This window comes from Mastomys coucha, unplaced genomic scaffold, assembly GCF_008632895.1.
Source record: "Mastomys coucha isolate ucsf_1 unplaced genomic scaffold, UCSF_Mcou_1 pScaffold17, whole genome shotgun sequence".
Lineage (NCBI taxonomy): Eukaryota > Metazoa > Chordata > Mammalia > Rodentia > Muridae > Mastomys > Mastomys coucha.
The window spans coordinates 30,749,417-30,764,915 of record NW_022196899.1 but is presented as its reverse complement, the minus strand read 5'-3'; the positions used below and the strand labels follow the sequence as shown (position 1 = coordinate 30,764,915).

Here is a 15,499-nt window from a genome sequence, read left to right as displayed (position 1 = left end):
GTAGGTGATTTACAAGTCGCTGCCCAAAGGTGAGTTTGTGGCCATCTCCACTTACTGAACTTCCATCTGAACTCTAAATAATAAACAGTATTATTAATTAAAATTACTTTTCAAGACAAAACTATTTAATGATACAAACAGCTAAATGTATTTAAAAATCTCTTTACAAATCAAAACCAGAATGAAATCTAAAGTCACTTTCTTTTTTGCTACTAAATCACTTGATACAACAGAATAAACAGTATGGTTGGAAAAACACATTTTAAATGTATGTGTCACAGTATAAACACTTTGTTTTTTGAAAGGCTTATTTGTAATCCTTTCCTAAAATATAGTTACAGACCATAAGACCCATCCATTTAGAATGTATAACTCAGTGGCTTTAGGATGGCCAGAGCTCAGCAGTCACTACCACACCCTTAGCACCAGCCAGGAAAGCTCATCTCATAATAGCAGGCCTTCCCTTCCCTGTTCTCAAGCCTTACCCCCAGCCCCAGACTCAAAACCCACTGATGTACTTTCGGTGTTTATAGATGGATTGTACCTCACTTTTTTTTTTAAAGATTTTTTTTTTTTAATTTATCTTATGTGTATGGGTACACTGTAGCTGTACAGATGGCTGTGAGCTATCATGTGTGTGGCTGGTAGGACCTCTGCCGGTCCTGCTTGCTCAAGCTCTGCTCGATCTGGCCCCTGCTCACTGCTCAGGCGTAATTCACTGTAGCTATCTTTAGACGCACCAGAAGAGGGCATCAGATCTCATTATGGGTGGTTGTGAGCCACCATGTGGTTGCTGGGATCCGAACTCAGGACCTTTGGAAGAGCAGTCAGTGCTCTTACCCACTGAGCCATCTCTCCAGCCCCGTACCTCACTTTTAATGTTACTATATTACACTGAGGTTAAGGCACATTTCCTAAGGCATTCTCATGAAACACACCTCTGCACTGTAAAATGCAGACCTAGAGCTCACCACCTTCCTCCCTTCCTCTACAACAGCAACCACAACACAGGAAATAACCAAGTTAATCAGGGCTCTATCTCAGGAAAATCCAGTCCGGAGATTCCTGGCAGCAAATGCACTTACAGTGTGGATTGTAGGAGACATAGTATCGACTTCATCTTCATCTGACAGGTCAGCTATGTTCACGGAGTTGAGGTCAGCAATGTCATCTATGTCTTCCTCCCCTGTCAGTGTTGTAAGGGTGTTGCCCAGAGCATTAAGCCTTTTGCCAATGTTAGGGTCCATGTGGACATCAATCCCACACATTTTCCACAATACATTCAGTGTCCAGGTTCCGGCACTACTACTTTCTGTTTAAACAAAGAAGTGGCATTTTTTTTTCAAGGTCCTAGGAATAGGAGTATAAGCACTTGTGAACTGTATGATGGCCATATCAGATACCCAATGCCTTTCACAGCAAGACCTGTATGTAACTCTTTATACACCATTCTGTATAACAGCATGGCTCTTTATCCCAAGGACTCTATGTTCCCTCTGAGCTCAAACAGATACCTTCCCATTGATAAAGCAGAAACCATTATAAGCTGCATTCACCACTTACAAGTAACTAAATAAGTGGTCACAGCATCAAAGCTACAAAAACAAAAACTGTTCTCTGAATTTGAGAAAAAGTGGATCTCTCTTAAATGGGAACATGAAAATGAGGCCATGAGCTCTTTCCAGCCATGTGATGTCATCAATTAAGGCAAAGAGAAACAAGTAAGTGCAAGAGGTGAAAAGAGCAGCAAAAGCCCGAGCTAAATGGGCCCTGCTGACAATAGGATACTGGTTCCAGCTGTTTCTTCCCTTCACTGCCACAGCATTCTTAAATTTAACACCATCTGCAAATATCCTTGGAAAAGACCCTGGTTTTGGTCAGGCTAGTTTGGGTAGGTTGCTTTCACTTATAAACAGGTAGTACTGCTGAAGACATGTGTCCTCTCTCAGAGCTGTGTCTACTCAGCACCCAGCTTCCTAGCAGTGCTGCTGGAAACTGTCTTAACTTTTTAGTCTTTTGTTGCTGCGAATGGCAGGTGTCTCTTGAGATCTCTTACTTAGGATGAATATCGAGGCTATACCTGGAAGAGTGTCAAGGAACAGCAAGAGAAGAAAACATCACTAGGAACATTACTAGTTGTAATCAGCTTCTATGGCTCTCAACATCCAAAGAGCCTTTAAGGAAATGTCTGCTGTTAACTTTTATTGTATGAGAAATTAATACTTGACACTGCTGTCTTCTTGGCTGAGACACCACCACACTTCCAGTTACCACCCAGCTGTTTTCCTATGCTTTACTGCCTTGAGGTATTCCTTTGATGGTATCACCATTTGATTTCTTACTCAAAAATATTTACTAGTCTCCCTAGTCATCGACAAATCAACTCCTAAATGTGGAATCTGAGACGTCCCATCTTATTTTCACTTAACTCTGTTTCAAAGGAAACAGTGAACCTACCAGCTGCAGCTTGTCCTGTAGTCCTTGAGCAAACCTCATAGGTACCATCTGGAACTACACCTGCACAAGAATGAACCCAATAATAGTTTCAATAAAAAAATGCTTGTGATTACACATGTACCACATATTTTCTCCCAAAGACAATTACATAAATGTAAACAGGATTTCTAGTTCTGCAAGGTTTCAATTCCTCCCCACAAAAGAGCAAACTTTAGACTCAATAGTCTTGTTATACAAAGTGGAGCGTTTTATTTTATGATTTTTAGCAACTTACTCATAGTTTTGGCTTTACTTGTAGCATGTAATTATTGGATTCACACTACCTGGGCATTTCTAGACAGCTTTCTACCAACCTCTAGGATTCTATGACAATTTTTGTGACACTGTGTATATACAACACACATACACATTGTTGCTGGTTCTATTTTTGGATGACAGGCTCTTGCTATACAGCTTGGCTTGGTCTTAAAAATCACAATCCAGTCTCAGGTTACTTCAAGTACTACTAGGATTATAGACAAGACATTAAATTCTGGAGAGAACATTTTTCTAACTACAAAAATTTTGTATGTATGTATGTATATATGCATACATACAAGTGCCATGGCATGAGTGAAGAACAGGAGTCAGTTCTCTGTCCTTCTACCCTGTAGGTCCTGGGAATTAAGCTCACCTTATCAGCATAATGGCAAGCGTCTTTACTGGCTGAGACATTTGGCCAGCCCCATGTATGAATAATTTGAGGATGGAAGTCAATGAAAAACAAAATGACAATTAAGAGCTACTCCATTTGGGTGGATCTCTGAGAGTTCTATGCCAGCCTGGCCTACAATGCGAGTTCCAGGGCAGTCTAGGCTATTGCATTGAGAAACCCTCTCTTGACAACAAAACAAGAACAAATGAATTGCCATATTACTTCACAGATAATCTGTCATGTTTGTCATCTTTTTGCCAAGGAGTATTTTATGAGAAAAATGGCTGACTGCTATGATGTCAACCTCAAAATCTTGGACCTAAGCCGAGAAACATATTTGATTTTAAATGCAAAAACGTTGCTACCACCTGGCTTTAACTTGGTACCTTACACTTAATTACTGAAGAATAGGCTATCTTTGAAGTAAATCATTTCTAAATAAAATAAGTTGTAAGGAAGAATTAAGGTTACTTTCAGTAAGTCTTAATGGAAATTAAATATCAATCTAAATTTGATTAGTCCTACGTAAAATGTCCTTTTATAACTTTGTGTGAATTCTAAATTGGTATTCACATGTAACTTAAGGTTGGAGTGACTTCCTTTTTTCTAGGTACTTTGATAGTAAGTTGGTCTTTCCTTAAAAATTTCCAAGAAAGAAAACTATTCCAAACATAGGCACACTGTCTCTTATGAGTAAAGATCAGTTCCTTTCTTTCTTTTTGAGAAAGGTCCTTAGTGCCTCATGCTGCAGTTCAGGCTGGCTTCATACTTGCTACATAGCTAATGATTAGTAGGACAACCTTGAATTCCAGACACTTTTGCTTCTTTGTGTGGAAGGCTGGGATTCCAGACATGCCAACCATGCCAATTTTATGTGGTACTAGAGCTCTATATCAGGGTGTCCTGAATGGTAGGCAAGTACTCTACTAATTAAGCTACATCCCCTGCCCTATTATGTTCTTAAAAATACAATGGCAGTAACTGTTAGAAAATGTACTTTTCAACCATAAAGTATGAATGTCTAACTTAATTAATTGTTTTAATTCTAAATTAAAACAAGGCAAGATGTGGCTTCTGGTTAAGATAGGCTCTGGTAACCTTTTAGTCAAGGTCATCAGTCAGAACAAAGCCTAGATTAATATCCTTTCAAATTCAAGAATACTACAATAAAAACTCTTTAAAATTTGAACAACATCTCTTTTTCTACCCCTAGATATAAAAATTATGTACTAGTATCTCTCCCACTAGAAATTACAAATTATTAAATCAATTTGTCCATTCTATCATTTTGAATTCATATAACATATTAATAAAACAATTACTCATTTTACTCTCCATCTAATTCCCTTTCCAAGAAACAACAGTGAGCTACAAAAGCAAATTTTCTGCAAAGTCTAAATCTGGTTATTCTGAATATCAGAGATCAGAATAGCAAGGTTCTTTATTGCTAAAACAATATAAACCAATGTATTAAATAATGTATTCATTTTAATTATTATTTTTAACTCTAAGTCCTAGGCCTATTTCTTATATTCTCCTATATTGAGATATTTTTTGATATCTAATATGAGATATTTTTTCCTAATCACTAGGAAAATGGTCTGTTTCCTTTCTATCTGTAGTCTATTTTAATTAGTGCATGGATAACAAAGATGTTACACTCAAAACAAATCATGTTTCAATTAATTTTTGCCTTTAATTTGGAAAAATATTAAGTTACAGTGATCTTTCAGAAAGGAGAAAATTATATAAATGATGGCAAACCACCTTATAAAGAATATTTGCATCATAGGATTGACTGAAGATTTCAGTTCATCATCTTTAAGATTCTATACATACGTACACTGTTCATTATAAAGAAGTGATTCTGTAATATCTCTGCCATGATACCTAAAGATATTAAAAGCAATATAACTCTTTCTCCTTTTAAATCATCATGTACATGAATAGTGGAATTAGAGGTTTGAGAGAACAATGATTCTTGCAAATCCTAGAAACCTGGGCTGTGTAGCTGGGTTATTACTATGTCAGCTATAATTAAAGCTGAAATTCTAGTCCAGTAGATTTACAATCTATTCTATGTTTAGTTAGTTGGGTCTTACAATTATCCCTCTCTTTCAGATCTATGGAATAAGGATGGTTTATTTGGTCATTTAACTACAGGAACAACCAGACAGTGAACAAAGCTTCAAATATGCCTTCCTAGAAGGCTGTAGTTATAGGTTTTTATAGATGTATTTTTCTACCTTTAACTACAAAAAGCCCTTATTTCATTTCTGAAGCATTCCTACACCTGAACATCCTTCAATTTTCAACAGACATTTCAATTTTTTTTTTACAATTATAAGCCTTAAATAGAAAATAAATCAGACTCACAAGCATTCATTACTAGATCTCCATGGATTTCTGGTTTCCAGTCATCCCACGATGTCTCAAAGCCATCAGCAAAACGGATACAAAAGTTCTTGAAATGGCCTTTGCTAACCAGAGACTCTGAGGAACATGCAGTGATGAGAGTACTTTCAATGGTCAGCACTAGAGCAGAGCCAGTGTCCAGGTCTCCAGTGTGGTTAGACTAAAGAAAAATCACAGGGAAATGAGGCAAAAGGTGAATTTCAAATGTTTTTAAAAAGATTTATTTTCTGTATATGAATGTTTTGCCTGCCTATACATATGTGCACTGCATGCTTGTCTGGTGTCCACAGCCATCAGAAGAGGGCTTCAGATCAACTGAACTAGAGTGGTTCAGATGTGTGAGGTACCGCATGGGTGTTGGAGATTAAACCCAGGTTCTTGACAAGAGCTACAAGTACTCTTGACTGCTGCGTCATTTCTCCAGATCAGGTGACTTCTAAAATTTAAAAGTATTTATATTCATAATAAAAAATCTAGAAAGGGTTAAGTCTAGAAATCCTCAATATAAAGCAACTTAGCAAAATAGGTTTGAAACAATACTCAAATGAAATATAATTTCTTTGTACACATTTTCCTTTTTAATATGCAAGGGTTAATAATATCTGTGTTTCTCTAGCCCCTGTTTAGCGGGCTATGATATCCAGATCTTGTGTGTATGCCTTTCCTGAACGCCCTTATCATGTCATTACAAAGCTGCCACATCTCAACTCTTTAGACACAACCAACACTACATCTTGAACTCCAAGTTTCTCTTGCACTATCCTACCAAACAGAACCCTCAACAGAAGTTTATTCCATTCTGTGTTACTATCTCTGCCATGACATTTAAACTATTAAAAGTGACAATGAAGGAAGACTGTAACAATAAGACAGATCTCTGCATGTGATTCTTAGAGCAATTTCTTCTTGCTCTGACAAGTGCAGACAGCATTTTCTTTCTTAACCACAAGTTCAAGTATTATTAATGCATTTTTGAAAACTGGCCCTAAATTATGAAGTTAACATCTTTTTTTTCATCTAAGTACACAGATAACGTGCAAGTTTTTTTTTATCATTATTTAATATTCATACTACACTTTGTAAGCAAATTGAAATTCCCTATCATATTACAGATGGGGTATTAAAGTCATTTTGAAATATTCCTGTTTCCACTTTATACAAAGATCAACCCAAAGAGTTCTTACTTTAAAAAAAAGCAGCAAGAAGATTCTAAAGCTTATTTGTAAAAGTAAGAATTAGGAGTTCTTCCTTGTTCAAGTTATAAGCAGCTCTCCTTAAAATGGTTATAATCTATTCTCACAGAAATGGTGAGTAGCAATATCTAGCTTTCAATTGTGGAATAAAGCTTCCTATGTCTTGATTTTTCTGTACCTGTGCAGTATTTGTTATAGGGAGGCAAATCCCTAGATCATTCACAGTTAGCTGGAGGAAGAGAGTCCCAAAGGCCTGGGCTGATGTTTGCTGGATACCAGGGAGCATGTCTACCACTTCCTTTGTAGCCATATGAATATCCTTATGTAAAGCCATTCGTTGTTCATTCCAGTTGTCATAGGCAGCCTTATAATTCAGCCAAAACAGAACAGCTTTTGCAAATTAAGAACAGGCAGAAAGAAAACTAAAGTCAATGATGTAAGTGATTTATTACAGTTAGTAAATCCAAACTTCTATAAAATTCTGATGATTAATAATTTCTAATAAAAATCACTACCAGAAATTTTGGCCAGAATTAGAATGACACTAAAGTGATCCAGTTAATACTTTTTCATGAAAAAAAAAAAAAGAAAAAGAAAAGAAAGAAAGTAAGCAACTGTCTAATGGCAACAGAAAGAAAACCCAGGTCCATTTATCCATTTGATATTGTAGAATTCCTGTTACACATTTGGTCTTGGTGGGAATAATACATCCAAATAAACATGACCCTTGACCTTAACTGTACAGTTTACCTTTTGTGTTGGTTTGGATGAGAAATGTCATAGGATCAGGCATTTAAACACTTGCTTCCCAGTTGATGTTACTATCTGGAGAAGTTATGGGTAATGTAGAACCAAGCTTTGCTGGAGGAAATAGGTAACTGAGGGTGGGTTGAGAGTTCATAGCATTACCCCATTAGAGTTCACTCTGGACTTTCCTCAGTGTGGATGAGATATAATTGCTTAGGTTCTTGCTGTGGCTACCTAATGCGATGCCTCTACAGCCATTATGGACTATCCTACTGAGCCTCTAAACCCAAATAAACTCTGTATCTATAAGATACCTTTTATTCACAGTATTTTATCATATCAACAGAAAATCAACTAATATATGCTTACTGCTCTGAAACATTTCTAAGAACACAGACACAATGCTAGGCTCATATATTAAAGATGTGATTTGGAATGGTCAAAGTCATTTGAGTTTGTTAGTATGAAAAACACGCAAAGAAAAATCTTCATCTCAAGACAGTATGGAAGTCTAAGAAGGTAAAAGTGGAGAGCCACTAGAAGAGGAAACTCAAGGATGGTGTCACACAGCAGTGGAGAGTGTTTTAAGACCTCGTGAAGGTAAGGAAAGGCCAGTGAAATGAGAGATGCGTAGCATGAGCAAAGGACTCAGGAAAAAAAAAAGCAGCTATGGCAACACTGCTAAAAAGAAAGTATTTAATGGTGAATCTAAAACCATTGAAAACTGAAATTTTACACAGATTCAGAAGTATCCCCTTATTGCCTCTGAAAAATAATTTAAACATTAGTTTGTCCATCCAGTCAGCCTTCTTTCCCACTCTTTTCTTTTCTGAAAGCTGCTGCTATCTTCCCTGAGACGACTGTGCTCACAAACACTCATTTCTCTCAGTTGGCAAATGTTTGTATTGATTGATAGGACTAGGATAAGAAAGTGAGTAACAGTTGGTCTCATGTGCTTATCTCCTTAGTGAACTCTACATTCTAAGTGGAAAAGGAGGTATCCATTTCTCCTCTAAAGAGCAAAGGAACATACACATTCTTTCATATCTAGGAAAAAAAGATTTTGACTCATTTACAAGCATATATGAACTCTTTTTCAGAAGACTATGTTACCTGAGGGCAGGAATCTAATCCTGTTATCCATTGTATCCCACTTTTAGCCAGCACACAGTAAACATGTTTTAGAATAAATCAATCAATGTATGTCGAAAATACAAATGGGTAGATAATCCAACCCAAAAACCTAGCATTTAAGATTGGAACTTGGAATAAAATTATCCTACTTATGTCAAAAGCAAAATAATTGTAAAACATGGAATGACTTTAAAAGCCTTGTCTTAGGTGCTCTGTTCACACTTCAGATTTAGGAGGCATTTAGCTATCAGGCATCTAAACTGGAAAGCTATGGGATTATACATACACATACATATGTATCCTGAGCATGCCTACTGCCTAGAAGACAGTAATGGCTGATATAAACTTACCTCTATCAAAGGCCACAGGTTGTGCATAAACAATTGGTCTATTCAGAGTAATAAGCACAGCTTCCCTATCTGAAGAGCCACTGATTTCCTCTCGAAGGGCATTCCTTAGTCCAATTCTAGTTTTAAAATAGGCAACTTGATGAAAATCAGAACCAGCTTCTTCATAAACCTAAAAATAAAATTCAAAATTTAACAAAATCAAACAATGGAAAATTTTACCAAAATAATTTAAACCTTATATACCATTGTTCTCCAAAAGACCTACAGTATACTTCCCAAATTCAGCCATTAAATCATAGATCCTTTATATTTTGTAACATAAATACTTAAAATTAATACAAAGTTTGAAGAACTATGTAAAAGGTAAACTTGGATCTGGGCTGTAGCTCTGTGGTAAAGCTATCAAGCACAGTTACCCAGCAGAGGTAAGCCTCTCAAAATATGTTTTCATTTGAAAAAAAAGTTTTTCTAATTCTAGTAAGAATTTGAAATAGTAAATCTAGCCAGTGATTTTTAAAAACTAACTGGCAATTAAAAATGACTCTTCAACTCAAAATTAGGTAGGACATTAAAAAGACATATTTAGCAAAATTGAATTAAAACAATAAAAAGTTTCTCTGATAAACAGTAAAACTTGATTAGGGAACTATACTAGTTGCTGTCTTTTTCTTAAAACTTTACATATTTAACATTTATTAAATATGAAAATTTCAAACATTCTAAAAGGAAAGTGTAAACTTAACACTTTACATATTAACTAATAAAAGCACAAGACAGTGAAATAAAAATAATGCTTAAGAAACTGAAAAATTACAAGCAAATGTTTCTGCAGATTCTGAATAAAGTCTCATGAGATTGCTCTTGCACAAACTTGTAATAGGGAATATATAGTGAAAAATGGCAAGAAATGACAAAGTAAAATTGTAAAGGCCTAAGTAAGTTTTCATCAGAATGTACAATACAAATTTTAGGAATTTAAAATATTTCTAAAATTATAACACTTAAATTAATTTACACACAATAGTGCCAATATTCTGTACAAACCTGATGTTTGACAATTTGCCCTAATGCCAGATTTAAGTCCACTTGGCATTTACCAAATAATTTCAGATAGCTGCTGCTTCCTGGTGAAGCTTTGGTTTGAAGTCGGTTGGAAAGTTCCAATTCAATCAATCCAGTTTCAAATCTCACAGCTCTCATTGATGGTGTGGTGGCTGTCACTTGAATACCCTAGCAGGTTACATGTTATGAAGAAAATAAGAAAATAAACCAGTACAGACTCACTGAAATGCAATCTTTTAAAATATGATTAAAAAGTCATGTTTAAAGCATATATAAGATATCTAAAGCACACATTCTTTAAATTAGTTATAATAGGATGCTATTGTTAATAAATTTCATTTTAGCATTTTTACTTTTTTACAGGAGATAATTAAGTTTTTAAGTATTACAGCTTTTTCTTTTTCTCCTTGGCCATGCGTGCTCTCCTACCTTTGGTGCTGATGAAGAACCCATAGTTTCTCTTCATTCAGATAATTGTACATGTGGGTAAGCATTCTACTATAGCCTCCCTAAAATACTAATATTAACTGAACAAATATTCAACATGTTCTTGCAGAGTAAATTATAAAAGAAGTAATTAGAAATAACAAGTGTTCACTGGAATATAGCCAAACAAACTGTTTAAATTATATAATACAGCTTTCAGAAGATAAAGTTGATCTCAATAATCCAGTATAGAAAGATAAACAAGTTTTTCTTCAAGAAGTAGGAAGACTAAAGTGTGGATACTTCGATCCTTCTTAGAAGGGGGAACAAAATACCTATGGAAGGAATTGCAGAGACAAACTATGGAGCAGAGACTGAAGGAAGGACAATCCAGAGACTGTCCCACCTTGGAATCCTTCCCATATTCAATCACCAAACCCAGACACTATTGTGGATGCCAGCAAGTTCAGGCTGATAGGAGCCTGATATAGCTGTCTCCTGATCGGTTCTGACAGTGCCCAACTAATACAGAAGTGGAGGCTCACAGTCATCCATTGGACTGAGCATAGGGTCCCCAGTGAAGGAGCTAGAGAAAGGACTCAAGGAGCTGAAGGGTTTGCAGCCCCATAGGAGGAACAACAATATGAACTAACCAGTATCCTCAAATCTCCCAGGGACTAAACCACCAACCAAAGAGTACACATGGTGGAATAAATGGCTCCAGCAGCATATGTATAGTAGAGGATGGCCAAGTTAGTCATCAATGGGAGGAGAGGCCCTTGGTCTTGTAAAGGTTCTATGTCCCAGTATAGGGGAATGCTAGGGCCAGGAAGTGGGAGAGGGTAGGGTGGTGTGCAAGGAGATGGGGGAGGGAATAGGGATTTTTTTTCAGAGGGGAAACCAGGAAAAGGGAGAACATTTGAAATGTAAATAAAATATCTAATAAAGAAAAAGATATAGATGTTTTTCAAAATATATGCTAATAATAATAATAATAATGCTGTTATTATTGTTGTTATTATTATTATTATCATTATTATTGTAGCAGTAGTTATAATAGAAGGTCCAGGCATGGTAGTGTGTATTCCTGGAGCACTGGAGAGGTAGAGGTAATTAGATCTCTGAGTTCAGGACTAGCCTAGTTTATATAGTGAGTTCCAGCAAGCCAGTTAGGATGGCATGGTTGAGATTCTGTCTTTAAAAAAAAAAAAAAGAAAGAAAAGAAGAAAGGAAGGAAGGAAGGAAGGGAGGAAGGAAGGAAGGAAGGAAAGAAGGTAGGAAGCCTGATGCTTGCCTTTAAAAAAAACTGAGGCCTGAGGCTCTAGCTCAGTGAGGGCTTATTGTCAATCTGTAAGGCCCTGGGCTCAAAGCCCGGCAGTGTCAATATGAAAAAGAGGAGTAAAAAGCACGGACAGAAAATTCAGACATTAAAGCTTTCCCCGAGTAAGCAGAATACAGTTTATTTTCACTATTTTGCAATTATGTATCATATAAATTTTCTACTTAAAATATACACTAATTAATTAGAAAGCTGGTCCTAAAAGTATCAGTGTTATAGAAATTTACCTTAAACTGTAAATTCAGGGAATACAGGAGAATTTTCGGCTTATCTCCATCTGTTGTTCCGTCATGTTCATTCCAGAGAGGAATAGGCTGCTCCCCACCTAGAAAAGGTTAAATCCTGAAGGACTAGAACAGCTTCCTCATCAGAAAAAATTCTGTTTTGTGCATTAAAAAGAAAACCTCCAGTAAAACTTTTTTTTTTTTTTAAATGGCAATTCAATCTTTAGTTTGAGAGAGCAAAAAAAGCATTGGTATGTATGATGAGGCAGGAAACCAAGCCCTCGGGGCTTAGTAGCAGCAGACCACGCATCTCCTGTAAGCCTGTACAGCCTGTAGGTGTTTTGGTAAGCTAGGCACCTACTTGCATGCTTGCACTTTCCCTCTCTCAACAACTTTGCTTTACCACTACAGCATGACCCTTTCTTTCCCTCTGCACATCATCAGGTCCTAATTTCTACCTCCTATCTGAAACCCACAATAAGCTTTCTTAACCAATCTTAATTAGTGATTACCTTTTCTGCAGCCAGCTATCAGTTGATCACTACTCCATCTTTCTTCCTGTCTTCATCATCCAGCTACCACCAAAGTGTCAGGTGACATAAATTACTAATTATTTCTTACATAGCTTAACTCTCTTCAAGTAAGGCTGTTTCTGCTGCCACAGTTGAGAGTCTCATGCTAATGCAGTCCAACAGAGGATGCTTACATTACATTTCTAAAATGTTAAATCACCATTACTGTTTTTTTTCATTTGAATTCTGTTGATGTTACCATTCTCTGGATTACCTTTTCTAAATCAATTTTGGCCCTCCATCCATATTCTTTTCTTTTTTACTTGCTACATTCTCAACTAAGCAGATATCTGTGTGGATCTTAGTACCAAAGAGAATGAGTTACTGAGTGTATGCAATGTGCCATACACTCAACTTAGTCTATACACATTAGCATAATTACTGTTATTCTTTTTTTAAAAAAAAAATCTATTTTATGTATATGAGTACACTGCAGCTCATCTTCAGACTATAGCTGTCTCCAGACATACTAGAAGAGGGCATTGGATCATTACAAATGCTTGTGAGCCACCATGTGGTTGCTGGGAATTGAACTCAGGACCTCTGAAAGGGCAGTCAGAGCTCTTAACCACTAAGCCATCTCTCCAGTCCTTACTCTTATTCTTATTAGCTCTCATTTATCAATTTTTCCTTGATATACTGCCATAAAAACTTGGTCTTTCTAATGTGATGTGTTAAAAATATCCATTTTTGGTATAATTCTTACTTATCCCCATAATTGTGTCCCAAGTTAGATTGAGTTCCTTGGGAGAAGCAGCATCTTAGTGGGTTCTGTGTTTTTCTGAACAGTCAAGGGCACCTGTGCTATTTCATGATCCAGCCCATCATCTTCATGCATGTCTGTACCACCTTCCTCACAAAAGCCATGGCAAGTGCTCATAACTCTCTTTAGGCTCCCACAACTCTTATGCTAATCACGGCAAATTAACATGTCTTTCCCTTTTTGATCTTTTCCCCCATATAGTCTCTGTCTTTTGTAATGACTCTTTTTGACTCTATGATCAAAAAGTAGAATGCATTAAATCCTACTTTAAGTCACTGTGATGCCATGAAGTCCTCAATGATAATGTATTACTAATGTATCCTTTCTTCTTAATGATTTTAATATCTGTGTGTATGCGCGCACGTGTGCGTACACAACCATCCTAATGAAGATGTAAGTTTGCTAAGCCTGATAACTTTTATTTCCATGTGTCTTTATAACTTTATCATCTAACTTGGAGTCACATATTTTCTATCTCATAAATACTACTTAAATGTTTTTATATCAGATCTCTTATATAGAAACACAGTTTACAAAGATAATTTATACAGAAACAATTCTGCACTACAGAAAAAAAATCACATGGCATAGTTACCCTTTGAGAAATATTTTTAAAATATTGCTAATAAAAATGTTTAAGCCAGTAAAATTCTTAGTCTCTTACATGCCACTATAGTCAAGAGTACATTCTCAAACTGTGGGTTGAGACCCCATTGTGGGAGGGTGCTGAATGACTGACTCATTTACAAGGGTTGCATAGTAGATATCCTGCATAATAGACTCTTTAGGATACATAAGAGGAGCAAAACCACAGCTATGAAGTAACAATGAAAATAATTTTATGATTGGGGCTCACCACAACATCAGGAACTATATTAAAGGACTGCAGCATTAGGAAGGTTGAGAACCACTGTGAAATCTTATGGTATGACCAACATAGTGCATGTGTGACCAAGTAAGGATTATAGGGGTCTCCTTTTACAGAGTATTTGGAATTCTTCAATAATGAATAAATGGTAATTTCCTCTATGAATACACGATAAACTAGAAGGGGAATTGTGGTGGAGGAAGAAGAAATCTTAAGCACGGGGGGAAAAGTAATGGAATGCATGTTGTAAGACAGCAAGAGAGAAAGAATGGCTGGGACAGTGAGCTTGCCTGAGCTGTGGAGTGAGCACTGAGTGGGGTAGTATCAGTCTGCACCCATTCTACCTCTTGGGAAGGCAGAACCAGGGAGTTGGACTGTGCTTGTTCCATACCACTGCCTGGATGTAGGGAAGTGCCAAGACACTGCTCTGAGGGTGAGAAAGCAGCACAGTCTGAGTGTGGGAAAGCTGGAGCTGGTTTGGGGGTCTCCAGGCCTGTGATGAAGCCAGGGCTGTGGGGTTTTCTGACTCTTAGACAACCAGGCACAGCTGGGAATCTTGGAAGAGGTGAGAACAGAGTTGGCGTCCCATGGGCTGGGGATGGCATCTAGCCCAGGGTAGGCTTGGGGAAAGGGGAGCTCTGACTTGTCCCAGCAGTGATTGTCCTTAGCTTGGTGGAGGCAGGCTTGGTGGCAGTTGTGGCTAGGAATGCAGAGAGGCCCTCTCAGGGAGAATTAGCTGCGGCTCTGTAGGCAAAGGCTTCCTTAATGGCTCCCCATGATGGATCTTGGTGAAAGAGACAGTGCACGGTTCTAAACAGTTTATTGGTTGTTCATGGTGGGAAATGGATGCATACCATGCTATACCTACTTATCAGTGTAGATCTGAGATTCCTGTAAACACCTTTTACAGGGAGGAATGTCTGGGTGGGGAAGCTTATTGGCTAAGCCCTCTGGGCCTCTAGGTACCTCATTAGCATGGAGAATTCTGGGCCTACATGACCACAGAACACGTTCCTTTTATGTGAGAAGCATGGCACATGTTCCAGGTTAGAAATCTGGCAGGGAGCTGGGAGTCACCTGAGTCTCAGGTGTGTGCCCACCAAGTCTCTGGGTCTCAACCTGCTTTACCTTACCAAACTTCCTGGCATGGCTTTACACCCCACAGGGTAGTAGTGAGGTAGAGAAACAGATGAAACCAAAGTATAATAGCATGTAGGTAAAGTACAAGGACAAAGACTATTACTTTCTGTGATAA

General features: G+C 37.2%; 1 protein-coding gene across 6 annotated transcripts in view; it reads right to left on the bottom strand.

Moving 5' to 3' along the window:
* Kiaa1109 (KIAA1109 ortholog) overlaps positions 1-15,499 on the bottom strand; it is a 191,747-nt gene that overhangs the window by 41,904 nt on the left and 134,344 nt on the right. For all 6 annotated transcript variants that reach the window (XM_031376638.1, XM_031376640.1, XM_031376643.1 and 3 more), the window contains 7 exons: positions 12,045-12,142; positions 10,035-10,220; positions 8,991-9,159; positions 6,938-7,149; positions 5,528-5,726; positions 2,458-2,517; positions 1,086-1,312 (listed from right to left, as the gene is read on the bottom strand). In XM_031376638.1, the coding sequence (XP_031232498.1) occupies positions 1,086-1,312; positions 2,458-2,517; positions 5,528-5,726; positions 6,938-7,149; positions 8,991-9,159; positions 10,035-10,220; positions 12,045-12,142 (1,151 nt within the window). The remainder of the gene's footprint in view (positions 1-1,085; positions 1,313-2,457; positions 2,518-5,527; positions 5,727-6,937; positions 7,150-8,990; positions 9,160-10,034; positions 10,221-12,044; positions 12,143-15,499) is intronic.